General features: G+C 43.1%; 1 protein-coding gene across 1 annotated transcript in view; it reads left to right on the forward strand.

Moving 5' to 3' along the window:
- Window positions 1–25,800, forward strand: part of stim1b (stromal interaction molecule 1b) — an 86,512-nt gene that overhangs the window by 20,347 nt on the left and 40,365 nt on the right. The window contains exons 3-4 of the mRNA XM_056284841.1: window positions 19,785–19,915; window positions 23,024–23,138. Of these exons, the coding sequence (XP_056140816.1) occupies window positions 19,785–19,915; window positions 23,024–23,138 (246 nt within the window). The remainder of the gene's footprint in view (window positions 1–19,784; window positions 19,916–23,023; window positions 23,139–25,800) is intronic.

The raw sequence follows: 25,800 nt of genomic DNA on the forward strand, positions 1-25,800 counted from the left end.
TAATCTATCTACTCTGATTCAGCCTATGACAGCATTGCTGCATAAAGATGCAACCTGGGGATGGTCAGAGAAGTGTCAAAGTGCATTTGACAGTGCAAAGAAGTCTCTTCAGTCAGATAAATTGTTAGTACATTTTGATGCAGAGTTACATATCATACTAGCATGTGATGCTATATTAACCAGTGTGGTTACTGTCATAAGTCTGCCGTGTGCACTTTCCAGTTATCTGCTTAAACAGCTTAGAACATTATTAGTGTTTCATACATGACATTGTGTTATAAGACTGTAAGTGTTAGCTAATAGGCAATAAGGCCCTTATAAGTCATAACTTTTGCATTTTGTAACCTACCAAAATTATTTTAATAACTTTTAATCATGAGGGTCCTTAGATACTACATGCAAAGTTTTATGCAGGTTGGACTTACAACCCAAGACAAGTGTGAAAGTTTGTTTTGCATATTTGACACGCGCTACCTAGTGGCCGAAAAAGTATTTCTGATGCTATTATTACACTTTTAAAGTCTTAGTAACACATAATGTTAAAAAGCATTTTATAAGGACTTATGAGGGCCTTATTACCTATTACCTAACACTTATTACATACACTTAATGTAAAGTGTTACTGTCTAGAGAGAGTGCACTTTCTCATGCTTCTTAATTGGCATTACTTATGACTCCCTTGTTCTTTGTTATGGTGCTTATTTGTTATCGTCATACACTACTAGTCAAAAGTTTTAGAACACCTCAATTTTTCCAGTTTTTATTGAAATTTACACAGATTGTCTCAATGTGCTCTGAAATTAAAACAGAACAATTAAACAATTGGAGACACAAAAAAAGAACTCATGGAATTGTTTTAACAAAATTTAATTTATATTTTTTGACTCATCAAAAACCTTTTGCAGATATAACAGCCAAACACCCTTGTGGCATTCTTTCTACAATGGAAATGAAATATTGTTCAGAAAATTCTTACCAACACTGTTGCATTCAAGCCAAAGAGTTCAATCTTGGTTTCATCAGACCAGAGAATATTGTTTCTCATGGTCTGAGAGTCCTTTAGGTGCTTTCTGGCAAACTCCAAGCGGGCTGTCATGTGCCTTTTACTGAGCAGAGGCTTCTGTCTGGCCACTCTACCATAAAGGCCTGATTGGTGGAGTGCTGCAGAGACGGTTGTCCTTCTGAAAGGTTCTCCCATCTCCACAGAGGAACACTGGAGCTCTGTCAGAGTGACCATTGGGTTCTTGGTCACCTCCCTGACCAAGGCCCTTCTCTGGCGGCCAGCTCTAGGAAGAGTCCTGGTGGATCCAAACTTCTTCCATTAAGAATGATGGAGACCACTGTGCTCTTCAGGACCTTCAAAGCTGTATACATTTTTTTTTGTACCCTTCCCCAGATCTGTTCCTCGATACAATCCTGTCTCGGAGGTCCACAGACAATTCCTTTGACTTCATGGCTTGGTTTCTGCTCTGACATGCACTGCCAACAGTGGGACCTTATATAGACAGGTGTATGCCTTTCCAAATCATGTCCAATCAACTGAATTTACTACAAGTGGACTCCAATCAAGATGTAGAAACATCTCAGGGATGATCAGTGGAAACGGGATGAAACTGAGCTCAATTTTGAGTGTCATAGCCAAGGGTGTGAATAGTTATGTACATGCAATATTTTAGTTTATTATTTTTGATAAATTTGCAAAAATTTCTACAAAACCTTTTTCATTTTGTCATTATGGAGTATTGTGTGTAGATTGATGAGAAAAAAAGGAATTTAATCCATTTTGGAATAAGGCTGTAGCATAAAATGTGGGGAAAGTGAAGGGGTGTGAATACTTTCCGGATGCACTGTATACTTAACATCTGTGTGAACCCAGGTGTATGGTGGGAAAATGACTGAAACTATGTAAACTCCTAAACCAAATCACCTTAGTCTGCTTGTTCACAGTAACCAGGTGTCTTACTTGGCTGTAAATTAACTCTTTGAACAGCACCATAGACACCAAGGCTTTGCTCTCCAGACCTGCTTCCAGACCTGTCCTAATATTTTACCCCAGCTTGCCAAGATACACCAAGACTCCACTTCACCGTCTATCATGCTGAGGGGAAACAGACACTCACACACACGCACACACTCTTGCATGTGCATGTGTATACATGCGCACACACACTCACAAAAATCCTCTGTACAAATTAAAAGTCCTGTTTAAGCCAAGATGGTTTGCAGAACCACACAGTTACCTGCAGCATGAAACAGTTCCATTTACAGTCTAGATGTTTGGCTGATGTTCCCTAAACCCCGGTGCACCAAGAGGAATAAGCTTCAATTTCTAGGTTCCTGTGCCTTTGTGCATACCAGCAATTTGACTTAGTGGAGCACTCAACATAAAGACCATGAGGACAAAAACGCAAAGTCCCAAAGTTAAAAAAAAAAAGACACAAAACTGTCAGTGATAGAACTGATTATAATAGGGGGTCAAACGACAGTACCCTTACGATAACACCAGGATCCCAAAATCATCCTGCAAGGGAGATGAGCTAGAACAGAGATTAGTAAGAGTTAGGGGGGGATTTTTTTTTTCCATGGTTTATGTGCATAGGCACACCCCACTCAGAAGAAAATGCTGTTCCATCTCTAGGGCTTTACCCCACCAATAGAAGAGAAGTTAACTTCACCTTTATTTCTCCTTAAAGCAGAAGCAATTACAACAACAACAAAATACACTAAATGTCACCAGCAAACTGAGGTGCTGCATGAGCAAAAGGCCACATTTAAAGGGTAAATGAAGCTCCACATTAGCTTTGGTGAGTTCACAAACTTGGAGACAGAATAAGCTGGATTTTTCCACACCAACCCCCATGTATGCGATCATCTGCACTTCTTGTACTATGAAATGTGATTGGTTCTGTTTCCTTGTTAGGAAGTATCACCATTACCTTGATTCCAGTTTGCTCTCTTTGGAGATATCTTCATTCCAATCATACCAACACATAGCAAGTATGCACAGATTTGTGAGTGATGGCATGTTCAAAGTAAGCTGCTCTTTTTAATGGTTACTGTGAGGTAGGACTTTCCTTGGAAAAATGATACAGTGCATACTGGTTTACCTCTTCCAAATGTAGAAGGAGAAGTTAATTGTTGTGTGTGACAAGATAGATAGACAACTTTATTAATCCCCAAAGGGGAAATTCATTTGCCACCAGACAAGGAGCGTAGATACATCAACAACTGACAAAGGCAGTCGTCATGCAGAGTAAAAAAAAAACAACGCATATTAAACAGCAGTCAAATATTAAAAAGCAGTCATAGACTTGACATGATTATATGCAGGAGCAGGCCCCACATTTGACTGATGCATATATAAACAGCAAGGGCGGTAGTGGTGCAATGGTTAGCGTGGTTGCCTCACAGCAGGAATGTCCTGGGTTCGAGCCCTGAGGTGGTGGTAGTAGTAGTAAATGACAATAACAAAAGTTTTGTATAGCACCTTTCAAGGAACCCAAGGATGCTTTACACTAGTTATATATATATATACACTACCGTTCAAAAGTTTGGGATCACCCAAACAATTTTGTGTTTTCCATGAAAAGTCACACTTATTCACCACCATATGTTGTGAAATGAATAGAAAATAGAGTCAAGACATTGACAAGGTTAGAAATAATGATTTGTATTTGAAATAAGATTTTTTTTTACATCAAACTTTGCTTTCGTCAAAGAATCCTCCATTTGCAGCAATTACAGCATTGCAGACCTTTGGCATTCTAGCTGTTAATTTGTTGAGGTAATCTGGAGAAATTGCACCCCACGCTTCCAGAAGCAGCTCCCACAAGTTGGATTGGTTGGATGGGCACTTCTTGCGTACCATACGGTCAAGCTGCTCCCACAACAGCTCAATGGGGTTCAGATCTGGTGACTGCGCTGGCCACTCCATTACCGATAGAATACCAGCTGCCTGCTTCTGCTCTAAATAGTTCTTGCACAATTTGGAGGTGTGTTTAGGGTCATTGTCCTGTTGTAGGATGAAATTGGCTCCAATCAAGCGCTATCCACTGGGTATGGCATGGCGTTGCAAAATGGAGTGATAGCCTTCCTTATTCAGAATCCCTTTTACCCTGTACAAATCTCCCACCTTACCAGCACCAAAGCAACCCCAGACCATCACATTACCTCCACCATGCTTAACAGATGGCGTCAGGCATTCTTCCAGCATCTTTTCATTTGTTCTGCGTCTCACAAACGTTCTTCTTTGTGATCCAAACACCTCAAACTTGGATTCATCTGTCCAAAACACTTTTTTCCAGTCTTCCTCTGTTCAATGTCTGTGTTCTTTTGCCCATCTTAATCTTTTTCTTTTATTGGTCAGTCTCAGATATGGCTTTTTCTTTGCCACTCTGCCCTGAAGCCCAGAATCCCGCAGCCGCCTCTTCACTGTAGATGTTGACACTGGTGTTTTGCGGGTACTATTTAATGAAGATGCCAGTTGGGGACCTGTGAGGCGTCTGTTTCTCAAACTAGAGACTCTAATGTACTTATCTTCTTGCTCAGTTGTGCAACGCGGCCTCCCACTTCTTTTTCTACTCTGGTTAGAGCCTGTTTGTGCTGTCCTCTGAAGGGAGTAGTACACACCGGTGTAGGAAATCTTCAATTTCTTAGCAATTTCTCGCATGGAATAGCCTTCATTTCTAAGAACAAGAATAGACTGTCGAGTTTCAGATGAAAGTTCTCTTTTTCTGGCCATTTTGAGCGTTTAATTGACCCCACAAATGTGATGCTCCAGAAACTCAATCTGCTCAAAGGAAGGTCAGTTTTGTAGCTTCTGTAACGAGCTAAACTGTTTTCGGATGTGTGAACATGATTGCACAAGGGTTTTCTAATCATCAATTAGCCTTCTGAGCCAATGAGCAAACACATTGTACCATTAGAACACTGGAGTGATAGTTGCTGAAATGGGCCTCTATACACCTATGTAGATATTGCACCAAAAACCAGACATTTGCAGCTAGAATAGTCATTTACCACATTAGCAATGTATAGAGTGTATTTCTTTAAAGTTAAGACTAGTTTAAAGTTATCTTCATTGAACAGTACAGTGCCTTTCCTTCAAAAATATGGACATTTCAATGTGATCCCAAACTTTTGAACGGTAGTGTATATATAGTATATATATATATAAAAAACATTAAAACAAAGCTCAGAAGTCTATAGACCATAGGCCTTAGTAAAAAGGTAGGTTTTCAGTAGTCTTTTAAAATTGTCCAAAGAAGCAGCATTGCAGATCTCTGCTGGAAGAGAGTTCCAAAGGGCGGGGGCTGCCACACTAAAGGCTTCATCCCCAAAAGTCCACAGGCTGGTGTGGGGGTGGAAAGCAAGCCCATGTCTGCGGACCGCAGATTCCAAGACGAAATATAGTCCAACCTTGGGGGTCGTTCCGGGTCGTCCTCTGTGTGGAGTTTGCATGTTCTTCCTGTGTCTGCGTGGATTTCCTCTGGGTGCTCCGGTTTCCTCCCACAGTCCAAAGACTTGTAGGTCAGGTGAATCGGCCATACTAAATTGTCCCTAGGTGTGTGTGTGTGTGTGTGTGTGTGTGTGTGTGTGTGTGTGTGTGTGTGTGTGTGTGTGTGTGTGTGTGTGTGTGTGTGTGTGTGTGTGTGTGTGTGTGTGTGTGTGTGTGTGTTGGCCGGCCCTGTGATGGTCTGGCAGCCTGTCCAGGGTGTCGCCCCGCCTGCTGCCCAATGACTGTTGGGATAGGATATAGCCTCCCCCCGACCTTGAGTAAGGATAAGCAGTTTGGATAATGAATGAATGAATGAATGAATATATACACAGCAACAATAGAAATAGCAGATATGGCTGACCAAGCTTGTGGAAAACTTTACTGACACATCCTGCACCAATAGCTAAATCCCAGATTAAATCTCTTTTCTTCTTTTTTTTATGGCGGTGCTGACGAAATGGTACTTGTGACTGTTTCATCTTAAATGGATCTGTGGGATTTAATGGTCAAACAACACTGCAGTTACGAACATCACCATAGGTGTCAGTAAGCTAAGCAAAAAGGATGACCTTCAGCATTTTAACTAAAAAGTTCTCAAGAGAATGTCAGCAATAATAATAATAATAATAAATTAAACTTATATAGCACTTTTCTAATACTCAAAGTTGCTTTACAATAAACGGGGTGAAACAGGACGACAGATAAACATAACACAGACATACAGGGGTGGATGGGAAGAGGGGCTACAAGAGGGAGAAGCGGCAGCCACACACGACGCCAGCAGTACTCTTCGACTTGGACAGATACAAAAGGGAAAGAAAAACAAACATCATAAATCACAGATGAAGTCTGAAGAGGTGAGTCCCGATCAATGACCTGAATGTTGGCAGACTGCAGCAGTGTCCGATGCGCTTGGGGAGGGAGTTGAGGTAGGGGGCAGGTCGAGTGCTCAGTCCCCAGCCTACCCCAGACCAGAGGTGGGGATGGGGCATGAGAAGGCAATGGAGAAAAGGTGTGTCTTGAGATGGGATTGGAAGAGTGGGAGGGATTCTGAGTCTCTAATGACTTGGGGGAGTGAGTTCCAGAGCCTGGGAGCTGCCCTGGAGAAGGCTCATCACCAGAGCTACAGAGGTTGGACCTGGGGGTAGAGAGAAGGGAGGCTGGGGTGGATCTGAGGGACCGAGAGGGTTGGTAGGGGGAGAGGAGTTGAGGTAGTGAAAAGCAAATCTTTTTCTTTCTTTTTTCCACTCATAAATGGTCTGGTAGACAACAACTTACCGTTCATCTGTCTCTTTTTGCTAATTTCCAGAATGCCATCTTCATATACAGAGTTATTTATATCACATAAATTAATAAACACACATAAATATTCTTACTCATAAATACACCTAATAGTCCAAACAAATGCATACATTAGGCAAGCACAAATATTCAAACATTCATTTGGAGGCCTCCCAAAATGACAGAGATAATCCATTTGTCTTAATGAAATGCCCAAATCTAGACATGGTGCATTTTCAGTCAGCGCTCAGATATGTGCTTAAAACTGGTCTCTGTGTCCATATAGCATCGTTATCCCTGCCAGGTGGATAGCCTGGAGGAGGGAGGGAGGGAGAGAGAGAGAGAGAGAGAGAGAGAGAGAGAGAGAGAGAGAGAGAGAGAGAGAGAGAGAGAGAGAGAGAGAGAGAGAGAGAGAGAGAGAGAGAGAGAGAGAGAGAGAGAGAGAGAGAGAGAGAGAGAGAGAGAGAGAGAGAGAGAGAGAGAGAGAGAGAGAGAGAGAGAGAGAGAGAGAGAGAGAGAGAGAGAGAGAGAGAGAGAGTCAGTCCATGGCTAATCTCGCAAACTACTGGGTCTGTCAGCCTCATAATGTTTGCACACAGTTATGACTGTATGATCAAGCACCTCTTGTGGCTGCAGTGGTTCAAAACATTTGAAAAAAGTGTCTCACTACCGCCGCTCGCTCTCTTCATTCACTCTGTAGCTCACTCAACCAGCGCTGCTCTCTGTCGTCGCCCGATCTAAGCCAACCATGCACATGCGTGACTCACATCTATGGTTGACTCCGATCAGCCAGCGACATGAGCAAAAGTTATTAAAAGAATTTTGATAATCCAAAAAATATGAAAGTTATGAAGAAACAACTTCCTCTAGGTTGCAGTCAGAATCTGAGTCAACTGTAGATGCGAGTCGTGGATGAGCAACTATACATGGTTTACCCAGATTTATTATATTATGAAAGAAAAGACGGGGTTAGAGTCAGACCAAACTGGTCACATGGCAAACCTTCTCTTTTTGGAAAGTGCAAGTTCATATTGGTCGTATGAATGCGACCAATATGAACTTGCCTAGGGACTTGCCTGTCAGTCTATGGAGACTATGCATCCGTAGACTGACAGGCAAAACGTTTTTATTTGGTAGATTTTTTTTTAGATTGAGCGCTGCATATTAAAAGCTTTTATAGCCATATTTCCTGTTCAGTCAACTTGGGTGCTGTGCAAAAGTCTTATAATGCCAGGAAAAACACTTTTCTGTCCATGTGTGTGTGTATCTGTCTTCTGCTAATCTTGCATACTGCTAGGCCTGTCAGCCTAATAATGTTTGTGCACAGTTATGAACATATAGAGAAGGACAGAAGGAGTTATATTTTGTCTTTGTTGATTTAGAGAAAGCATATGACAGAGTGCCAAGAGAAGAGGTGTGGTATTGTATGAGGAAGTCAGGAGTTGCAGAGAAGTATGTAGGAGTGGTGCAGGATATGTATGAGGGAAGTTTGACAGTGGTGAGGTGTGCAGTTGGAATGACAGATGGGTTCAAGGTGGAGGTGGGATTACATCAAGGATCAGCTCTGAGCCCTTTCTTGTTTGCAATGGTGATGGACAGGTTGACGGACGAGATAAAGCAGGAGTCTCCATGAACTATGATGTTTGCGGATGACATTGTGATCTGTAGCAAGAGTAGGGTGCAGGTTGAGGAGAACCTTGAGAGGTGGAGGTATGCACTGGAGAGAAGAGGAATGAAAGTCAATAGGAGCAAGATGGAATACCTATGTGTGAATGAGAGGGAGGACAGTGGAATGGTGAGGATGCAAGGAGTAGAAGTGATGGTGTATGAGTTTCGATACTTGGGCTCAACGGTCCAAAGTAACGGGGAGTGTGGAAGAGAGGTGAAGAAGAGAGTGCAGGCAGGGTGAAGTGAGTGAAGAAGAGTGTCGGGAGTGATTTGTGACAGAAGGGTACCAGCAAGAGTGAAGGAAGGTTTACAAGATGGTTGTGAGACCAGCTATGTTATATGCTTTGGAGACAGTGGCACTGACAAAAAGACAAGAGGTGGAGCTGGAGGTGGCAGAGTTGAAGATGCTAAGATTTTCATTGGAACTGATGAAGCAGGACAGGATTAGGAATGATTATATTAGAGGGACAGCTCAGGTTGGACGGTTTGAAGACAAAGCAAGAGAGGCAAGATTGAGATGGCTTGGAGATGTGTGGAGGAGAGATGCTGGGTATATTGGGAGAAGGATGCTGAATATGGAGCTGCCAGGGAAGAGGAAAAGATGGAGGCCAAAGAGGAGGTTTATGGATGTGGTGAGTGAAGACATGCAGTTGGCTGGTGTGACAGAGGAAGATGCAGAGGACAGGAAAAGATGGAAACAAATGATCTGCTGTGGCGACCCCTAATGGGAGCAGCCGAAAGTAGTAGAAGTAGTAGTAGATCTAGGACCTCTCGTTGATGTGGTGATTCAAAACCTTTGAATTACCTGTTTTATACCGCAACTGTGTGCTAACTCCTCAGCTGGTTTTTCGCCTCAGTCCGAGCACCGGAGAAGGGGAGGTACACCTGGCAAGGATCTGCACTCTACTAGTTGCTGACCTGACACTGACCAACTTTGGACAAATGTTTTATTTTACTGATCCTCTTGTGTGTGTGTGTGTGTGTGTGTGTGTGTGTGTGTGTGTGTGTGTGTGTGTGTTTAAACGTGTATGTGAGAGCAACAGAGAGGGAGAGAAAGATGATGTTTTGTATGTGCTTGTGTGCGCCTACTGTCTTCAGATTTGATCTTATCCAGCCCCATCTTGGCAAGCTGCTGTGCTGTTAACTGGTCCAGCCAGGTTTGAAATCTGAGCGTGATCAGGGAGCAGATTAGAGTGTAGGTCAAACAGGGGGTCGGGGGTGGTAATGGGTAGCTGGGGACTGGAGAGAGGTCCATTTTAAAACGATGTGAAAAAGGAAGTTTTAATAAAAAAAAATAAATCATTTCATTGTTCATCAAGAATTGTTTCTTTTGTGATGTAATTTTTTCTTATCCTTATAACGATAATGACCTCACAACCAAATCCCAAAGCTTGTGGTAAACTGGTATTTATGAATTCTTATTTCCTAAATTTATAAAAATTTCCCTTTGTGAAGAAATTTTAACTATACTGATAGTACTCAATTACAATGCAACCCATATAGCATGACCACACACGTGTTGTATTTAAACCAATTGTGCCATTTCCAGGTTCACTCAGCGTTATGCACAGTGCCTTGAGAAAGTAAACATCTCCTTTGAATGTTCTTATATCTTGTTCCTGTTGCACCTCCAAATGTTAATGCACCCTGTAGGGCATTACATTAAAATGGAGGCTATCTGGTATAATTTCAGTAAGACTATCCCCGTGAAGAGGAAACTTTTGTTTTGCGCGCGCGTGTGTGTGTGTGTGTGTGTGCTATCACTTAATATTTCCCAGCTCTGATTTCACTTTCTACCTCTTTGTTTGGTATATCATTCTGTTGCTTGTAGACCTGATATATTGTGGCGAGCCAGCATGGAAGAGAGATAGAAATCTCTTTCTTGCAACTCTCATGTCCCTTACACTGCGCGACCCCGAGAGTGCTGTTTAATTTTAGCCCACCGTCTGAACCAAGCGGAATTGATGGGCAAGGAGGAGCAAGAGGCAACAAGTCAGTTAATGGCAGCTCTTGTGTCCCACGAACCGTACGACCCCGGGAGTACTCCTTGATTCTGCCCCTCCCCATGGTTGCCAAACAATGGCTTCCCGCAAATTGGTCATCACCGAACATACATGTCACGGTTCTACAGTCAGTCCGTCAAATGGTCGCCTACTCGTCCATCCATCCATCCATTATCTGAACCGCTTATCCTGCTCTCAGGGTCGTGGGGATGTTGGAGCCTATTCCAGCAGTCATTGGGTGGCAGGCGGGGAGTCAAACATCCAAACAATAACACAACAATAATCAGAATATGGACACATAATTTAAACATAAATCAATCAACAATTTAAGCAAAGATTAACAGTCCCATGAGCCATTGCGCTCCCCCAACGTGGAGCCGCTGACAGTCGGAGTGACTGCCTCCCCTGGTCGCTACAATATCTTATCTAGAGGCTTACTTTTTGACTGTTGTTATCCTGTGGACAAAAACCTCAGGCAAGTGACCAACATGAAATGTGAGCCCCCTTTTTTGTGGGTTTTTGTTTGTCCTGGCTCTAGCCCTGGAGTTTAATGCTAAGAAATTGAAGCTAGCCAAGTTTCAAGATGGTGTTCAACTTTTGTGATAGAAACCTACCAACTACAACAAATCTGTTCTGGTCAACATATTCTAGTATTTGGTTGTCTTGTGTTTTAATGTTGTCTAGTTCCGCTGCTGGAATTGTGCCCACATCTGTTGTTGTTTCATACACTCTCACAACAATTTTACTGTATATTGTGACAATACATCTTACAACAGTACCTCAACCCTCCTATCTTGAAGAATGGAGCATAAAGCAGGGAGCAATCTTTCCCTCTGTGGTCAATATGCTGTTGCTTGCCGGGAAAGAGGGCTCGTTTAGAAAAGAATTCAAGATGTGCTACTGTAATACAACTGTTATCCCCTTCACATTATTTTATTCCCATTATTTATTCTTTCTCTATATTATTACATCTACTTCTCTCTACCCCTTCCTCATCCACTTGTTCTCAGCTGCTGGTTAAGTCTCTTGTCTCTGTCACTGTCTCTCACTCTCTGTCTCTCTCTTTTCCTCTCGCTCTCTCTCGTTCTCTCGCTCTCTCTCTCCCCCCCCATAAAGGAATTCACCAAAACCTCCCTCTTGTCTTGCTGTCTGCTTGTTTTAATGTCCTTATTTCACATGCACAAAAATGTTCTTTCTGCAGCAACAATGAAATTACCTCCCCCCTGTCTTAGTTCAAACTTGTGACCTGCAGTATTCACCACTTTTTTATTTTCATCTTTGCATCAGTGTCCGGTTTGTAGGCAGTGAACGTGTCTGCTGGTAGTTGTCAAATTAGCATGGGACAGGGCATCCGGGTGGTGTGATGGTCTATTCTGTCGCCTACCAACACGGGGATCATCAGTTCAAATCCCCATGTTACCTCTGGCTTGGTCGGGCGTCCCTACAGACACAATTGACCGTGTCTGCGGATGGGAAGCCAGATGTGGGTATGTGTCCTGGTTACTGCACTAGCGCCTCCTTCTGGTAGGTTGGGGCGCCTGTTCGGAAGGGGGGGGGGGACTGGGGCAATAGCGTGATCCTCTCACACGCTACGTCCCCCTGGCGAAACTCCTCACTGTTCGGTGAAAAGAAGCGGCTGGCGACTCCACATGTATCGGAAGAGGTATGTGGTAGTCTGCAACCCTCCCCAAATCAGCAGAGGGGGTGGAGCAGCGACCGGGATGGCTTGGAAGAGTGGGGTAATTGGCCAAGTACAATTGGGGAGAAAAAGGGGGAAAAATTAAAAAAATGTTTTAAAAATAAATAGCATGGGACACTGTAATGCATTGATTGCATGTTGTGTTTCTGTGAGCATATTTCTGTGTGAGTAAAGGTGAGACATTGGGCCTCATTCATCAATTGTTCATATGTACAAATTTGTTCTTACACACCCATGGAATTTCTTTAGCTCTCAACATTGTCTGACAGTCGGAGGCAAAGCCTGATGGTCATTTATAATTCCTTCCCCATAACATCTATTGTCTATCTCTTCTAACATGTTGTTTCCAATATCAAAACTACAACGTTTTATTGAATGTTCACAAGTTAAAAAGACAATAACAAGGGTTTACAGGAGGAGGAGAGTGAGAATGGTAGCAAGAACCAGAAATAAACAAAAATGAAGAGAACCTGTCCTACTCCAGACACATAGCCAATACATGAACACACACACACACACACACACACACACACACACACACACACACACACACACACACACACACAGGCCTATTTTGGCCTAGTCCAACTATAAGCAGCAGACCTGGACTTGATCATTTCTATCGGCGGTTCATATTCATAGCAGCATGGTTCAATCTTTGATGCACATAATGGATGACAACGTCCCCTGTAGTGCGTTCGGGCCAGTTGTTGAGAAGACTCGTTCTGCACCCGTGTTGGAGTGAGGTAGGCATAGAACAAGCTGTGCCACCAAAAAAAAAAAAAAACTGAATGACATTGTTTAGCATTGCTTTCATTCTTTTCTCTGCTGTGCACTTAACGTTAGACAGCTAACATAAACTAGCTAACTGTTTACATAATTTAAGCTAGCTTAAACTTTGAACTGCTGGCGTTCAGGTAGCGTGGCAGTCTATTCTGTTGCCTACCAACACGGGGATCACCAGTTCGAATCCCCGTGTTGCCTCCGGCTTGGTCGGGCATCCCTACAGACATGCGGATGGGAAGCCGGATGTGGGTATGTGTCCTGGCTGCTGCACTAGCACCTCCTCTGGTCAGTCAGGGCACCTATTGGGGGGGGGCAAGGGGGAAATAGCGTGATTCTCTCACGCGCTACGTCCGCCTGGTGAAACTCCTCACTGTCAGGTGAAAAGAAGTGGCTGGCAACTCCACATGTATCGGAGGATGCACGTGGTAGTCTGTAGCCCTCCCCAGATTGGCAGAGGGGACGGAGCAGAGATTGGGACAGCTTGGAAGAGTGGGGTAATGCGCCGGACACAATTGGCAGAAAAAGTGGGGAAATAAAAATATATTAAAAAAAGTACTCTGTAACTTAGAGCATTTATTCAAAACAAATATCACAAACACTCTGGGTTCATTAATCCATGATTGATAGCTGTCCCAGTCACTTAGCTTGGCTTGGTTCATGGAAGGTTAGTTGGAGTGTACCCAGCTTACTTGAACGCCTTCTGGGCTGTGAACTTGAGTGGCTGTCAGATCAACACGGAGATAAGCGTCGCACACCAGTCAGAGGGTAATTTAGGATGCAGCTTCATGGACACACCCATATGAAATACCCAGTTTTCGAATACTCGGCTATCTTCTAGAGTCAAAGTAGTTCACTTGGTTTAACTATATTACTATACCAGATGGAAACACCCATAGGAGACTCCCGGTTTTCAAATACTCTGCTATCTTTTAGAGTCAATATTGTTTGCTTGATTTATCCATTACTATACCAGAAACACTTTGACCATGATACATTCGCCTGTTCATCTCTGTTGCTGTCTCGGTGTTTTGGAATGAGAGTTGTTTGGGCAGCATGAGAGCGATGAGGCTGAAGGTGAGTGTGTGTCACATGCCAGAAGCATGGGAGTTGGCAACTTTGCCATTTGAGTCACTCCCAAGAGGGACTGAGGTTCCTCTGTGCATGTTTTGGTAGGAGAGAGGAATTTTTATGAAGCTCTGAACTTTACAAACACACACTTAAATGCCTCTTGTCTCCCCAGTATGGCTCAATGAATATATATGGTGCCACAGTCCAGACCACAAATCCTCTTCATGTGACCCTGACATGGGCCAACTGTGGGAGCATGCTGGTGGCATGGTGTGTTTTTCTGGACAGTCATCCCTTTTCATTTAATGGATATTATGTCTTTCTGATATAACATTTGTCCTTCTGTCTGCTTGTATGTCTTTTTTATGTGTATGGTTATTTGTTAATGTCTTTCTATCAGTCTGTCTGCTACCTAGCTTCCTGTTGCCTTCCTGCCTGCCTCTGCTGGTCTGTCTATGTCTGTCTTTCTGCCAGATTCTCTGATGTACAGTTTGTCTACCTGCATCTTTCTGTCTTTCTGGCTGATTGATTCTCTAGAGGTGGTATAAGACCTTAACTGATAGGTACGATATAAACTGGACTACTGTGGGCATCATAAGTGGTTAATATCAGCTGCTTATCGCGTTTTTTACGTAATAGCAACTTAATTCATTGTTGCACTTTTCACAAGTCCCTCTGAATAATAGTAAGAGGTTCCAGCTCAATGACTAGAAGATGGGACAAACCCATACAGAGTTTGGAGTTGGGCTACCATCCAATGAAATGATTTTGTACCCTTTTGACAGTAAATGCAAAGAAATTTGTTCTTTATTCTTATGTTTTGTGTTTTACATAATACGAAGATATTTTTATACAATAAACATATTTTTGATACTAGAATTCCTATCCTTAAATCTACTCCCACTTCATATAGTTTTTCATTCCCACTTTTATTCAGCACACTTCAGTATTATAACTGTCAGCTGCGCGTTGCTAGGTAGGATGATTTTCCACATTTTTCTCTGTGCTATGACCCTATATCCATGCAGAGATCATTTAATGTGGCAGTCTCAAAGATTCCAGTTGTATTATTTTTTTGGCATACACTTCCCAGGAGTCATTTCCAAACCACTAACTAGTTTGTCCACCACAGAGTATTTATTCTGCATATCCTTTCTGATGGATCAACCCCAGCTGGGGGGTGTAAAACACTTCGCTACCTGTGCAAAGCATGGGGTTTGTGGCAGGAATGTTGTCACAGACACACGTTTGTATTTTTCTGTATTACTGCAAATGCAAGGGCTTTCATCAGTAGCTGATAAGCTAAATCGCCATGGCGTCAATTTGTTCGGTGAAAATTTGTAGCTTTATGGAAAATTTCATCTTGCCCTGAGGTCTAATGATGACATTTTGCCATATGGATCGACTTCTCAGGGATCAGATTGTTCCTGGGTACTAGAGAGTACTCTGTCTGATCTCAGATCCAGATGAATTTCCCACCCCATTATCCACTTACACTAATCAGCCAAAACATTAAATTCACTGAAAGGTGAGTGAATAACATTGATTATCTCATTGCAGTGGCACCTGTCAAGAGGTGGGATGCATTAGGCGTAAAGTGACCAGTCAGTTCTCGAACTTGTGTTGGACGCAGGAAAAATGGGCAAAAATAAAGATCTGAGCGATTTTGACAGGGGCCAAATTGTGATGGCTAGATGACTGGATCAGAGCATCTCCAAAATGGCAGGTCTTGTGGAGTGTTTCCGGTAAGCAGTGGTTAGGACCTACCAAAAGTTGCCAGCAGCCATGCCAACATTTACCCTGGTTATGCTGCATTGACAGAAGCTAAGTAGGCATGGGCTTGACTAGTACTTTGATGGGAGATATCCCGGGAAAACAGAGTTGCTGCCGGAAGGCGTGTTGGTGGGCCAGTAGAGGGCAGTCTTCCCTCTGGTCCAAATAAAGACAACAAAAAATTCTAATTACCTACTGCAGTGACAGGGACACCATGCTGGAGGAGATGCTATCCTACAGGTGAGACGTTAAAACCAAGGTCCTGACTCACTGTGGTCATTAAAAATCCCATGGAACTTATCGCAAAGAGTAGGGGGTTCCCCTGTGTCCTGGCAAAATTCCCAACCTGGCTCTCCATCTGGCCACTTAATCATCACCCCGTGTAATTTGCTCAATGATTTTTCCCTCTCCACCTCAAGCTGATGTGTGGTAAGAATTCTGGCAAAAAATGGCTGCTGTGAATCACCCAGGTGGGTGCTACACATTGGTGGTGGTTGGAGTGAGTTTCCTCCCTTCAATGTGAAGCACTTTTGGGGGTCTAAATAAAGTGCTATATAAATGTAATCCATTATTATTATTATTATTATTATTTAATTTTATGATTTTATTTTATTAAAAGTTGTCCAAGGAAGGACAACCGGTGATCCGGGGAGAGGGTCATGGGTGCTCAAAGCTCACTGATGCACGTGGGGAGTGAAAGCGAGCCCATCTGGTCCGATACCACAGAAGAGCTACTGTAGCTCAAATTACTGAAAAAGTTAATGCTGGCCATGATAGACAAGTGTCACAACAGTCAGTGCATCGCAGTTTACTGTGTATGGGGCTATGGAGCCGCAGACCAGTCATAGTACCCATGATGTCATGAGGACATGTGCCAGCTCTTCCAGAGACAGAAGACCAGGAAGGCACCGGGCCCAGATGGCGTGTCACCCTCCTGTCTGAAAGTCTGTGCTGATCAGCTGGCCCCCATTTTCACACTGATCTTTAAGAGATCACTGGAGCTGTGTGAAGTCCCTTCCTGATTCAGGAGATCCACTATCTTCCCGGTCCCCAAGAAACCCCATATCATAGGATTAAATGACTACAGGCCCGTTGCCCTAACATCTGTGGTCATAAAATCCTTCAAGAGACTGGTATTGGCCCACCTGAAGGAAATCACAGGCCCCCTGCAGTTTGCCTACCAAGCTAACAGGTCAGTGGAAGATGCAGTCAACATGGGATTGTACTACATCTTCCAACACCTCAACTCCCCAGGGACACACGAAAGGGTCCTGTTTGTGAACTTCAGCTCAGCGTTCAACACCATCATCCCAAATATCCTTTACTCCAAACTCACCCAGCTCACTGTACGAACCCCCATCTGCCACTGGATTAAAAACTTCTTGACAAACAGGAGGCAGCCAGTGAGGCTGGGGAAAATCACATCCAGCACCCAGTCAATCAGCGCTGGTGCACCCCAGGGATGTGTGCGCTCCCCTCTACTCTTCTCCCTCTACACAAATGACTGCACCTCAGGTGACCCGTCTGTTAAACTCCTGAAGTTTGAGGACGACACAACCATTATTGGCCTTATCCAGGATGGTGGCGAGTCTACGTATAGATAGGAGGTTGAAGAGCTGGCCCTCTGGTGTGGCCATAGCAACCTGGAGCTGAACATGCTCAAAATTGTGGGGATGACAGTGGACTTCAGGAGGAGACCCCCAACACTGCCCTCCTCACCATTCTCAACAACACGGTGTCTGTGGGGAAAACCTACTTACGTCTGGGTTACACAATCTCCCAGGACCTAAGGTGGGCATCCAACATAGACACAATCATCAAAAAGGCCCAGCAGAGGATGTACTTTCTCTGCCAGCTCAGGAAGTTCAGCCTTCGTCAGGAACTGCTGATTCAGGTCTTCACTGCAATAATCCAGTCTGTCCTCTGCACATCCATCATTGTCTGGTTTGGACCGGCCACCAGTCAGGACAGGGACAGACTACAATGGATAGGTAAATCTACAGAGAAAATCATTGGTCCAACCTGTCCTCCATTCAGGACTTCAGGAACCATTCAGGATATCTCCAGAGTCAGGAAACAGGCAGGCAACATCACTGCAGACCCATCACAATCTGGTCACAATCTGTTCCAACTCCTCCCCTCTGGTAGGTGCTGCAGAGCACTGTAGACCAAAACAACCAGATATAAAAAGTTTCCTTCCCTGGGCTGTCATTCAAATTAATGCTTAACACTGTCAATAAATCCAACCATTTTGTATATACTGTACTGTACATTGTACGTATACTGGTACACTCTTGTCTTGTCCATCTACCTCAGGCATTTATGTAAGTAACCTGCTAACATTTATTTCAGCATCTCTGATATAGTCTCAGCACCAAAGCACTTTATTGCCTCTTATGTTGCCTGTATATAGTCAGTCCTTGTGTATATATTTGAAGATTGCTGTGTTGTGTTATTCTATATTAAATACAATGTGAGCCATGAAACTGGAGTCAAATTCCATGTGTGTGCAAACCTACATGGCCAGTAAACTTGATTCTGATTCTGACAGATACACATATAAAACTATCATATTAACTTTCATTTACAATTGCCTTCATATCTCTTGGCAGCGGTAAACATAACAGCGATAATTGTTCAGCACAGCCTTATATTATGAATCACAGTTTTTACAGTGTTTATAGTAGGACCATAGTAGAGGTCATTTTTGTCATGTCACACCATTACTGCCACACCTCAACACAGGAACAGAGGATCTGTGGCATGTATGCCTACTGAGTGACAGGAGCACCCAGGTAGGTGCTACACATTGGTGGTGGTTGAAGTGAGTTACCCTCTTCAATGTGAAGTGCTTTGGGTGTCTAGAAAAGCGTTCTATAAATGTTATTATTATTATCTGCTTAGGAACTTTAATTCATTCACTGTCTGTATTGGCTTAAATCACTTTAGGGTTGTAGGGAGTTTTGAGGCGCTCCCCAGCAGGTGTTGGGTGAAAGACAGGGAGACACCCCCATCAGAGTGGCAAGTTGTCTAGTTAGTTAGGGACAGCCTAATTGCTGATTTGATTTCCCAAAACGACCAGTTTCCATGAATGAGGGCCCTTAACCTCCAAATGAAATGTGTTACTGCTGCAGGATTTTTTTCATTAATTTATTAATTTTTACAGTGGAACAACACATGTTATTCAACCCAACAGGTAAATAGACAACTGGCTGATTTTAAACTGCCATCTGTAGCCAGATAAAGGGCTAATATTGTAGTTCGTTTGCTAAATTTTATGATTATCAGTGATATTTATCATTGATAATCATAGTCTCAATTCTCTAGAGGATTGTATTGATGAATAGATTGACAGACGGACAGACAAACATACAGATAAATGTTTATTAGACCCGATAGTTCGGTATCATTCAAAATTCATACAGACATCATTTCATGAAGCAGTCCAATATGACAGCAGATAGGTCTGCTAGTGGGCCACAACATGACGTGAAACCATAGAATCATGTGTCATATTCTTGGCATGGTCTCTGTCCAATGACCCTCCTCTCCCAGAAGGCCATTCTGCTGGCCGTGTTGACTGATCTGTGGTTGAAATTAGCGGTGTCTCTCTCTCTCTCTCTCTCTAACACACACACACACACAAACATGCCATGTCTGTCTTTGTAATCCTGTCTCTGGAGTAAAAACAAGATCTCTGTACACTACAAGTGGTTTATTCAACCACAATTACAGCTGGTATTTTTCATTTGCTTGCCTCTTGAATCTGAATACATACATGGATTCGGATTCAATACCTTTCCGATTCAAATCTTTCTTTATTGCAGCACTAAAATAAATTTTATTTACAACTAGGATCAAACCTCAACAGTGCCTGTCCACAAACGCACAAAAAAAAATAACACAAGGCCCAATTTACAACCAGGTCAACGACAATCTCTCTTTCTGACATCTGTATTTTATAGGTTGTTTCTGATGTAGAGCTGTACTGTGTGTCTCTCTTGCACAGATCTGTGTCTGATAGATCTGCAGCTGTGTCAGGATGAGAATGCGATGTTGAGCTTTGAGGCGATCCGAAGTGTCCACAAACTGATGGACGACGACGCAGATGGGACAGTGGATATGACCGAGACAGATGGGGTGAGAAAACCACTCACACACACTCGTACACTGACACAAATGGACACTCACTAACACACACACAACACAAACTGATAAACACACACATGGATGGATTAATATATACATAAATGCATACACAAACACACACTTAAATATTTACATTTTCACTTAACCATGCACACTTGGACACATACATACCTCCCACCACACACATTTAGTCATTCTCTCTCTCAAGGTCGCTGTTACCGTGTGACCATGGTGGACTTGTAGCTCATTTTCCACAGGTGTCGGTTTTCCTGCCCCATGAAAGAGCAAACTGTCAAACTCTCTCTATGTTTTACTTTCTCCTTCTCTCCTCCTTCTCTGTTAAGCTCACTCTAATATATGCCCGTCTCAAATCTCACTCTCTGCCTCAGTTTCTTTTCCCTTCTCTCTCACCCTCTGTTGACCAGCTGAAGTGTGAGCAGGTGTGTTAATCCAGACAAGTCATACATGGAAAGGCGTTTGGCCATGAAGACAACATATGACCCCCCCCCCCCACCACCACCACCACCAATAACTACATGTGCTTATTGGCTACTGAAATCACTTTCGTATCATTTATTTAGAATTTAGTTCTTGACTCAGCAGAATAAGCATGTCTTGGCCTTGTATCAATGTCAAACAAGCATAACTCCTGTTATGTTTAAACATGGCCTAAGCTGTTTCATACATAATATAGCTTGGCTTCAATGAGTCTGGAAATTGAATAAGGCTATTTTTGGCAAACATTGGTTAAGACTGCTAACTGACTGTAAACTGACATGCTAACAGGCCATTAAGCCAAACTCTGTCAATCTGTCCTGACTGACAAGAGAACCAGCACAGCTTGCCTGGTTCAGTGTCACTTACCTCCTGTCTTTCTCTCTCTCTCTCTCTCTCTCTCTCTCTCTCTCTCTCTCTCTCTCTCTCACACACGCATGCACACACACACTTGCTTGCTGGTAGTCCATCGAGTCCGATGATGACATCCCTCCTCATTAACAGTGTGTTCTTTGATGCCTGTAAAGTCCAATTCTTGTTCCACAAGTTTTATTGCATGGTGGGCATATGAAGTCTGAGTTAGTGGTGGCAGGCATGGTTGTGTGTCTCCTCAGTCTTTTCTGTTGTTGTTTTTTTCACATTCCTCTCCATTTCCAGCTGTTCTGTACCTCTGTGGCAGATCTCCCGCCAGTAGGAACAGCTTGGCAGCTTGCTTCAGTCTCAAGGGCTCGATATAACACTTCTTCAGTGATGTTTTAAGCTGGTCTTTGTATCGCTTTTTCTGACCACCTGTGGACTGGAAGTCCAAATGAAGCTGTCCATACAAGACTTGATGTGGCAGTCGTTCTTGAGGCATCCTGATGACATGCCCAAGACAGCACAGTTGGTGTTCAGTGACCGTGGCTTCTATGCTCTTGTAGTTTGTCCTAGCAAGAATCTCGGCATGGAGAACACGGTTACGCCACGTCATCCCCAGGTGGTGGCTGTATGTGACCCAGGCTTCACAGCTGTATAGGATAGTTGTGATGCAGACGGCTTTGTAAATGGCAATTTTTTTGTGCAGGTGGAGGTTTTTGTTTTGGAAGACCTTAGGTCAGAGTTTGCTAAAGAGTATCAGTGCCAGCACACACCCCTGTCTCACTCCAGTGCATACATTAAAGGGCACCAATTCCTGTCCTTCGATGGCCACCCGTGCCACCATCCCATTGTGGAACTGTGATAGAATGTTCACAAATTTGCTTGGACAGCCAAATTTCTCAGGATTTTCCAAAGTAGCTCTCGATTCACAGTGCCAAAATCTTTGGAGAGATCGGCAAAAGCCATGAAAAGGTCCTGATGTTGTTTGTGGCACGTTTCTTGTAGCTGCCTTAATGTGAAAATCATATCCACAGTACTCATGTTCTTCCTGAAACTGCACTGTGACTCTGGCAGCAGATGTTCTGTCAAGTGCTTCACCATCCTGCATAGGTGAAGCGCTTCACTTCACCTTTGCTAGGACCTTGCCTGCAACAGCTGGTAGGCATATGCCACGACTGTTGCTGCAGATGGACTTGTCACCCCTGTTTTTCTACAGGGTGACAATTTTAGCATCCCTCCATTGTTGAGGGACACTCTCCTGGTCCCAGACCTGCACGATGTACTGATGGATCATTCTGGTGCACAAGTATCCTCCTTGTTTTAGGAGTTCTGCTGCGATATCATCACTGCCAGGGGACTTAATTGTTCTTGAGGGAGTTGATGGCTGCAAGTACTTCTTGAAAAGTTGGCAAGTGGTCAAGGTCTGGGATGGATGGACGAATTGGCAGCTCTTCCAAGATTGATTGGTTGGTTGGTAAGTGCTGATTATGTAGGGCTTCAAAATGTTCAGCCCACTTTGCCAGGATCTGCTTTTAATCTTTCAGGGTTGTCAGTCCGTCCACTGATTTTAAGGGTGTGATAGTGCAGTTCCTAGGGCCATATATAGTCTTTATAGAATTTATAGAACTGTAGAAGTTGTGCATGTCATTTCTATCAGCATATGATTGAATCTTAAGAGCTTTGTTCATCCACCATGTATTTTGCAGCATGCGCAAGGTTGTTTGTACCTCCTTATGGGCTGTTTGCCACTGCTGCTGAAAGATGGCGGATGCAGGGCAGTTGAGAGTAGCCCTCTGTGCCCTATACATGATTTCCAGCAGGGGTGTGATGGTGCCAGAGTTCTCATCGAACCAGTCCTGATATTTTCTGGCTCTGTAGCCTATAGAGTCGATTGCAGCTTGATGTAGCAATGAGGTTAGGGAGATCCATGGAATTGTCAGACCTCAGAATGGCCTCAAATTCTAGTGCCATTGTGCCTAAAGAGCTAATATATGTTTGTCACATGAATGTAGTTTGAATTGATAAGGACAAATTGTTTTGAAACATAGATTTTTTTATGTCATATCATATATATATATGTCATATCATATATCATATCATATATCATATATTTTTCATATCTTCATATCCTTTCCCCACTCTTGCACTTCTTATCTTTCTCTGTCTGCTTCTCATCTATATTTTTATGCAATTCGTATTCTGCAACCTGTCGCCTTCATTACCCCCCCCCCCTTCTGTCTCTCTCAGTTCCTCAGGGAGGACCTCATGTATCGTGATCCCAAGGCCAAACACAGCAGCTTCCACAGAGCCGATCTGCTCATCAGCGTGGAGGACATGTGGAACGCATGGCAGACCTCAGAAGGTTGGGAGATGGGCTGGGGAGAAGAATGAGAGACAGGCAGGAAGCAATACCTTCACCAACCAGAGTAATCTTGCAGGTTGATCCCATTGATCTGCCACAAGAGACTGGGTCTGGCCTCCCTTTCTCGTTGAGATTGAATTCAAAAAGGCAGGCCCATTAAAAAAAAAAAAAGATACAGTCACTACTTTGGAAACTGACCCAAATTTGCTTTGTAGCTGAAAGGTGACACAGCATAATTCTAAACAGTAATGGTGGCAGTGGTGAATAGTAGGAAGCACTTGCAGTTGGTTGTTTTATAGAATAAGTCACATTATGCATAGGTTTAGTGTGCAACATGCATGCATGTGTCAGTTGTTGGAATGAAAATTATTCCACATTAAAACATTTATGACTTTGTCTCTGCTCCTTTGTGCTTCATCTACTTAGCCATAATGGATCAGATTTTCAATTGTTCTCCCTTAAGGGGGACAATAACTCCTAAGGGGGGGGTGTTCCAGCCTCCCTTGGGTGAAACCTTGTCTCCTGTGAGAGTTCAATGTAATCAACTAGCAAGACTGGTTTGGCTAGCTAGACTAAGAGCGGAAAGAAGAGCGAGACCAAGAGGGTTGGAGGGGTAGAATAGTAAGTGGAAAGCCTCTGAAGGGAAAGATGGGCGATCACAGGGAACGACAGAGGTATAGATGGACCATGAAGGCACTAGAGAGGAAAGGAGATAAGGATGTAGGAAAGGAGGGCGAGATTACATTGAATGCACTGACGGCTGCTGAAGGAAGTGGGTGCAATCTGAAAAGGGCTGGTCATTTTTAACACGTGACATGTTTGAATAAGCATGCCTTGAGAGTTTGCTGGGCAAAGCAACAATAACTAAAGAAGGCAGGACTTGGAGAAATTTGGCAAGTGGCCATTTCAGAAGAATTTGTATGATTAGCCTGTTCACATTAAACACAAGATTTCACCAGGGATTATAAAAGTAATATATCTATATAGATATATCTGACTAGTATAAAAAATAAATTGTAATTGTTTACATTCCACCAGATTTCGTTTATTTTCAAATAAACTTTTGTTTTTTTTTCCTGTTTCAAAAACATGTTGGCAATGTGTTTATGAATAGCAGACTCTGAGAATCACTGTGGGCATGTCAGTAAACTCCCCGGCCTCCTCCAACATTCTGTAAAATGGTGAGGAAACACAAAAGAGGTCCGCAAATGCGGAGAAAGTGAGAGTTGGAGCATACAGCGATAAAAGCAGGATTACAGAGATACAGAGAGAGACGCAAAAGACAAATAGATGAAGATAATGGCAGAGAATAAGGGATTGAAAAAAGAGCGAGAGGAAGGGAGAGAACAGTGCAACGACAGCTGTTGCTGATCCTTTACAGCTGTCAGCTTGATTTTCACAGGTCTTATAGACAAAGAGAAGTGTGTGTGTGTGTGTGTGTGTGTGTGTGTGTGTGTGTGTGTGTGTGTGTGAGAGAGAGAGAGAGAGAGTGAGCGAGCGAGCGAGCGAAAGAGAGACAGTGAGAAGAGACTGACTTTTAAAAGCAACTTTAATAAAATGTCACAGAAACGCAGCAGATTTGAAACAAAGAATCAGAGAAACAGACTGTTTACAAGACATAGGAATAACATTATTAAACATTAATTCATCATCCATCTCTGAACAAATGACATCATTATGAAATTATTTCTAGTTTTTTCCCCTTATCCCACCTGATTAACCCAATGGCACATGGACGGAACTCTTGTCGAATAACTCCCCTGGCTCACGTTTCCACAGGACGGAGATGGTCGTAACACCAGCTTCCTTCGAACTCGTGTCGGCTGCTCTCGCTATTTTACATGCTGAAGCCTTGCATGGATTGTATTATTACACTCCCGCTTCCACTTGTTTAACCTTCCCTTCATCTTCTCAAACCTCTCAGTTTTTCTTAAGCATCGCTTAATAACCAAGATAAACACCCAGATATCTGATACCATCTTTTTTCCATCCCAAACCCCCCCCCCCCCCCAGTAAAACTCGAATACCACCAAACCAGTTTCCAACTGCCAGTGATTCACTTATTCTCCAGTTAACCTTTGCAGCAGAAATAAGACCACAGTCAAACACAATTTTGTCAACAATATTAATTTCAGATTAATAATAATAATAATACATTTTATTAGTGGGCACCTTTCAGAGCACTCAAGGACACCTTACAGAACACAATAAAAAACAAGCAGCACTGTATCAGACAGCTTAAAATCAAAACAAAGCAGGGTAGACAATAAAAAGTTAATACAACCGCTAATTAAAAAATCAACATCTGCACAAAACTCAATGAAGCATGGATCAGACTGAATATGCCAGTTTGAAAAGGTACGTTTTGAGATGGGATTTGAAGGTTGAAAGAGAGTCAGTGTTGTGAATTACTTGTGGGAGAGTTCCATAGGCAGAGGGCAGAACGGCTGATGGCTCTAGTCCCATGGTAGTCAAGCAGGCCGATGGTGTAGTGAGTTTGAGAGCAGAAGTGTATCTGAGAGTGCGGGAGGGTGTGTGGATATGAAGGAGTTCAGAAAGATATGAAGGAGTTAAGGTATTAAGGGCCTTAAAGGTGAGGAGCATGATCTTGAAGTCAATGCAGTATTTAACAGGAAGCAGTGGAGTTGCTGAAGAACAGGAG

The sequence above is a fragment of the Lampris incognitus genome, chromosome 8, assembly GCF_029633865.1.
Source record: "Lampris incognitus isolate fLamInc1 chromosome 8, fLamInc1.hap2, whole genome shotgun sequence".
Lineage (NCBI taxonomy): Eukaryota > Metazoa > Chordata > Actinopteri > Lampriformes > Lampridae > Lampris > Lampris incognitus.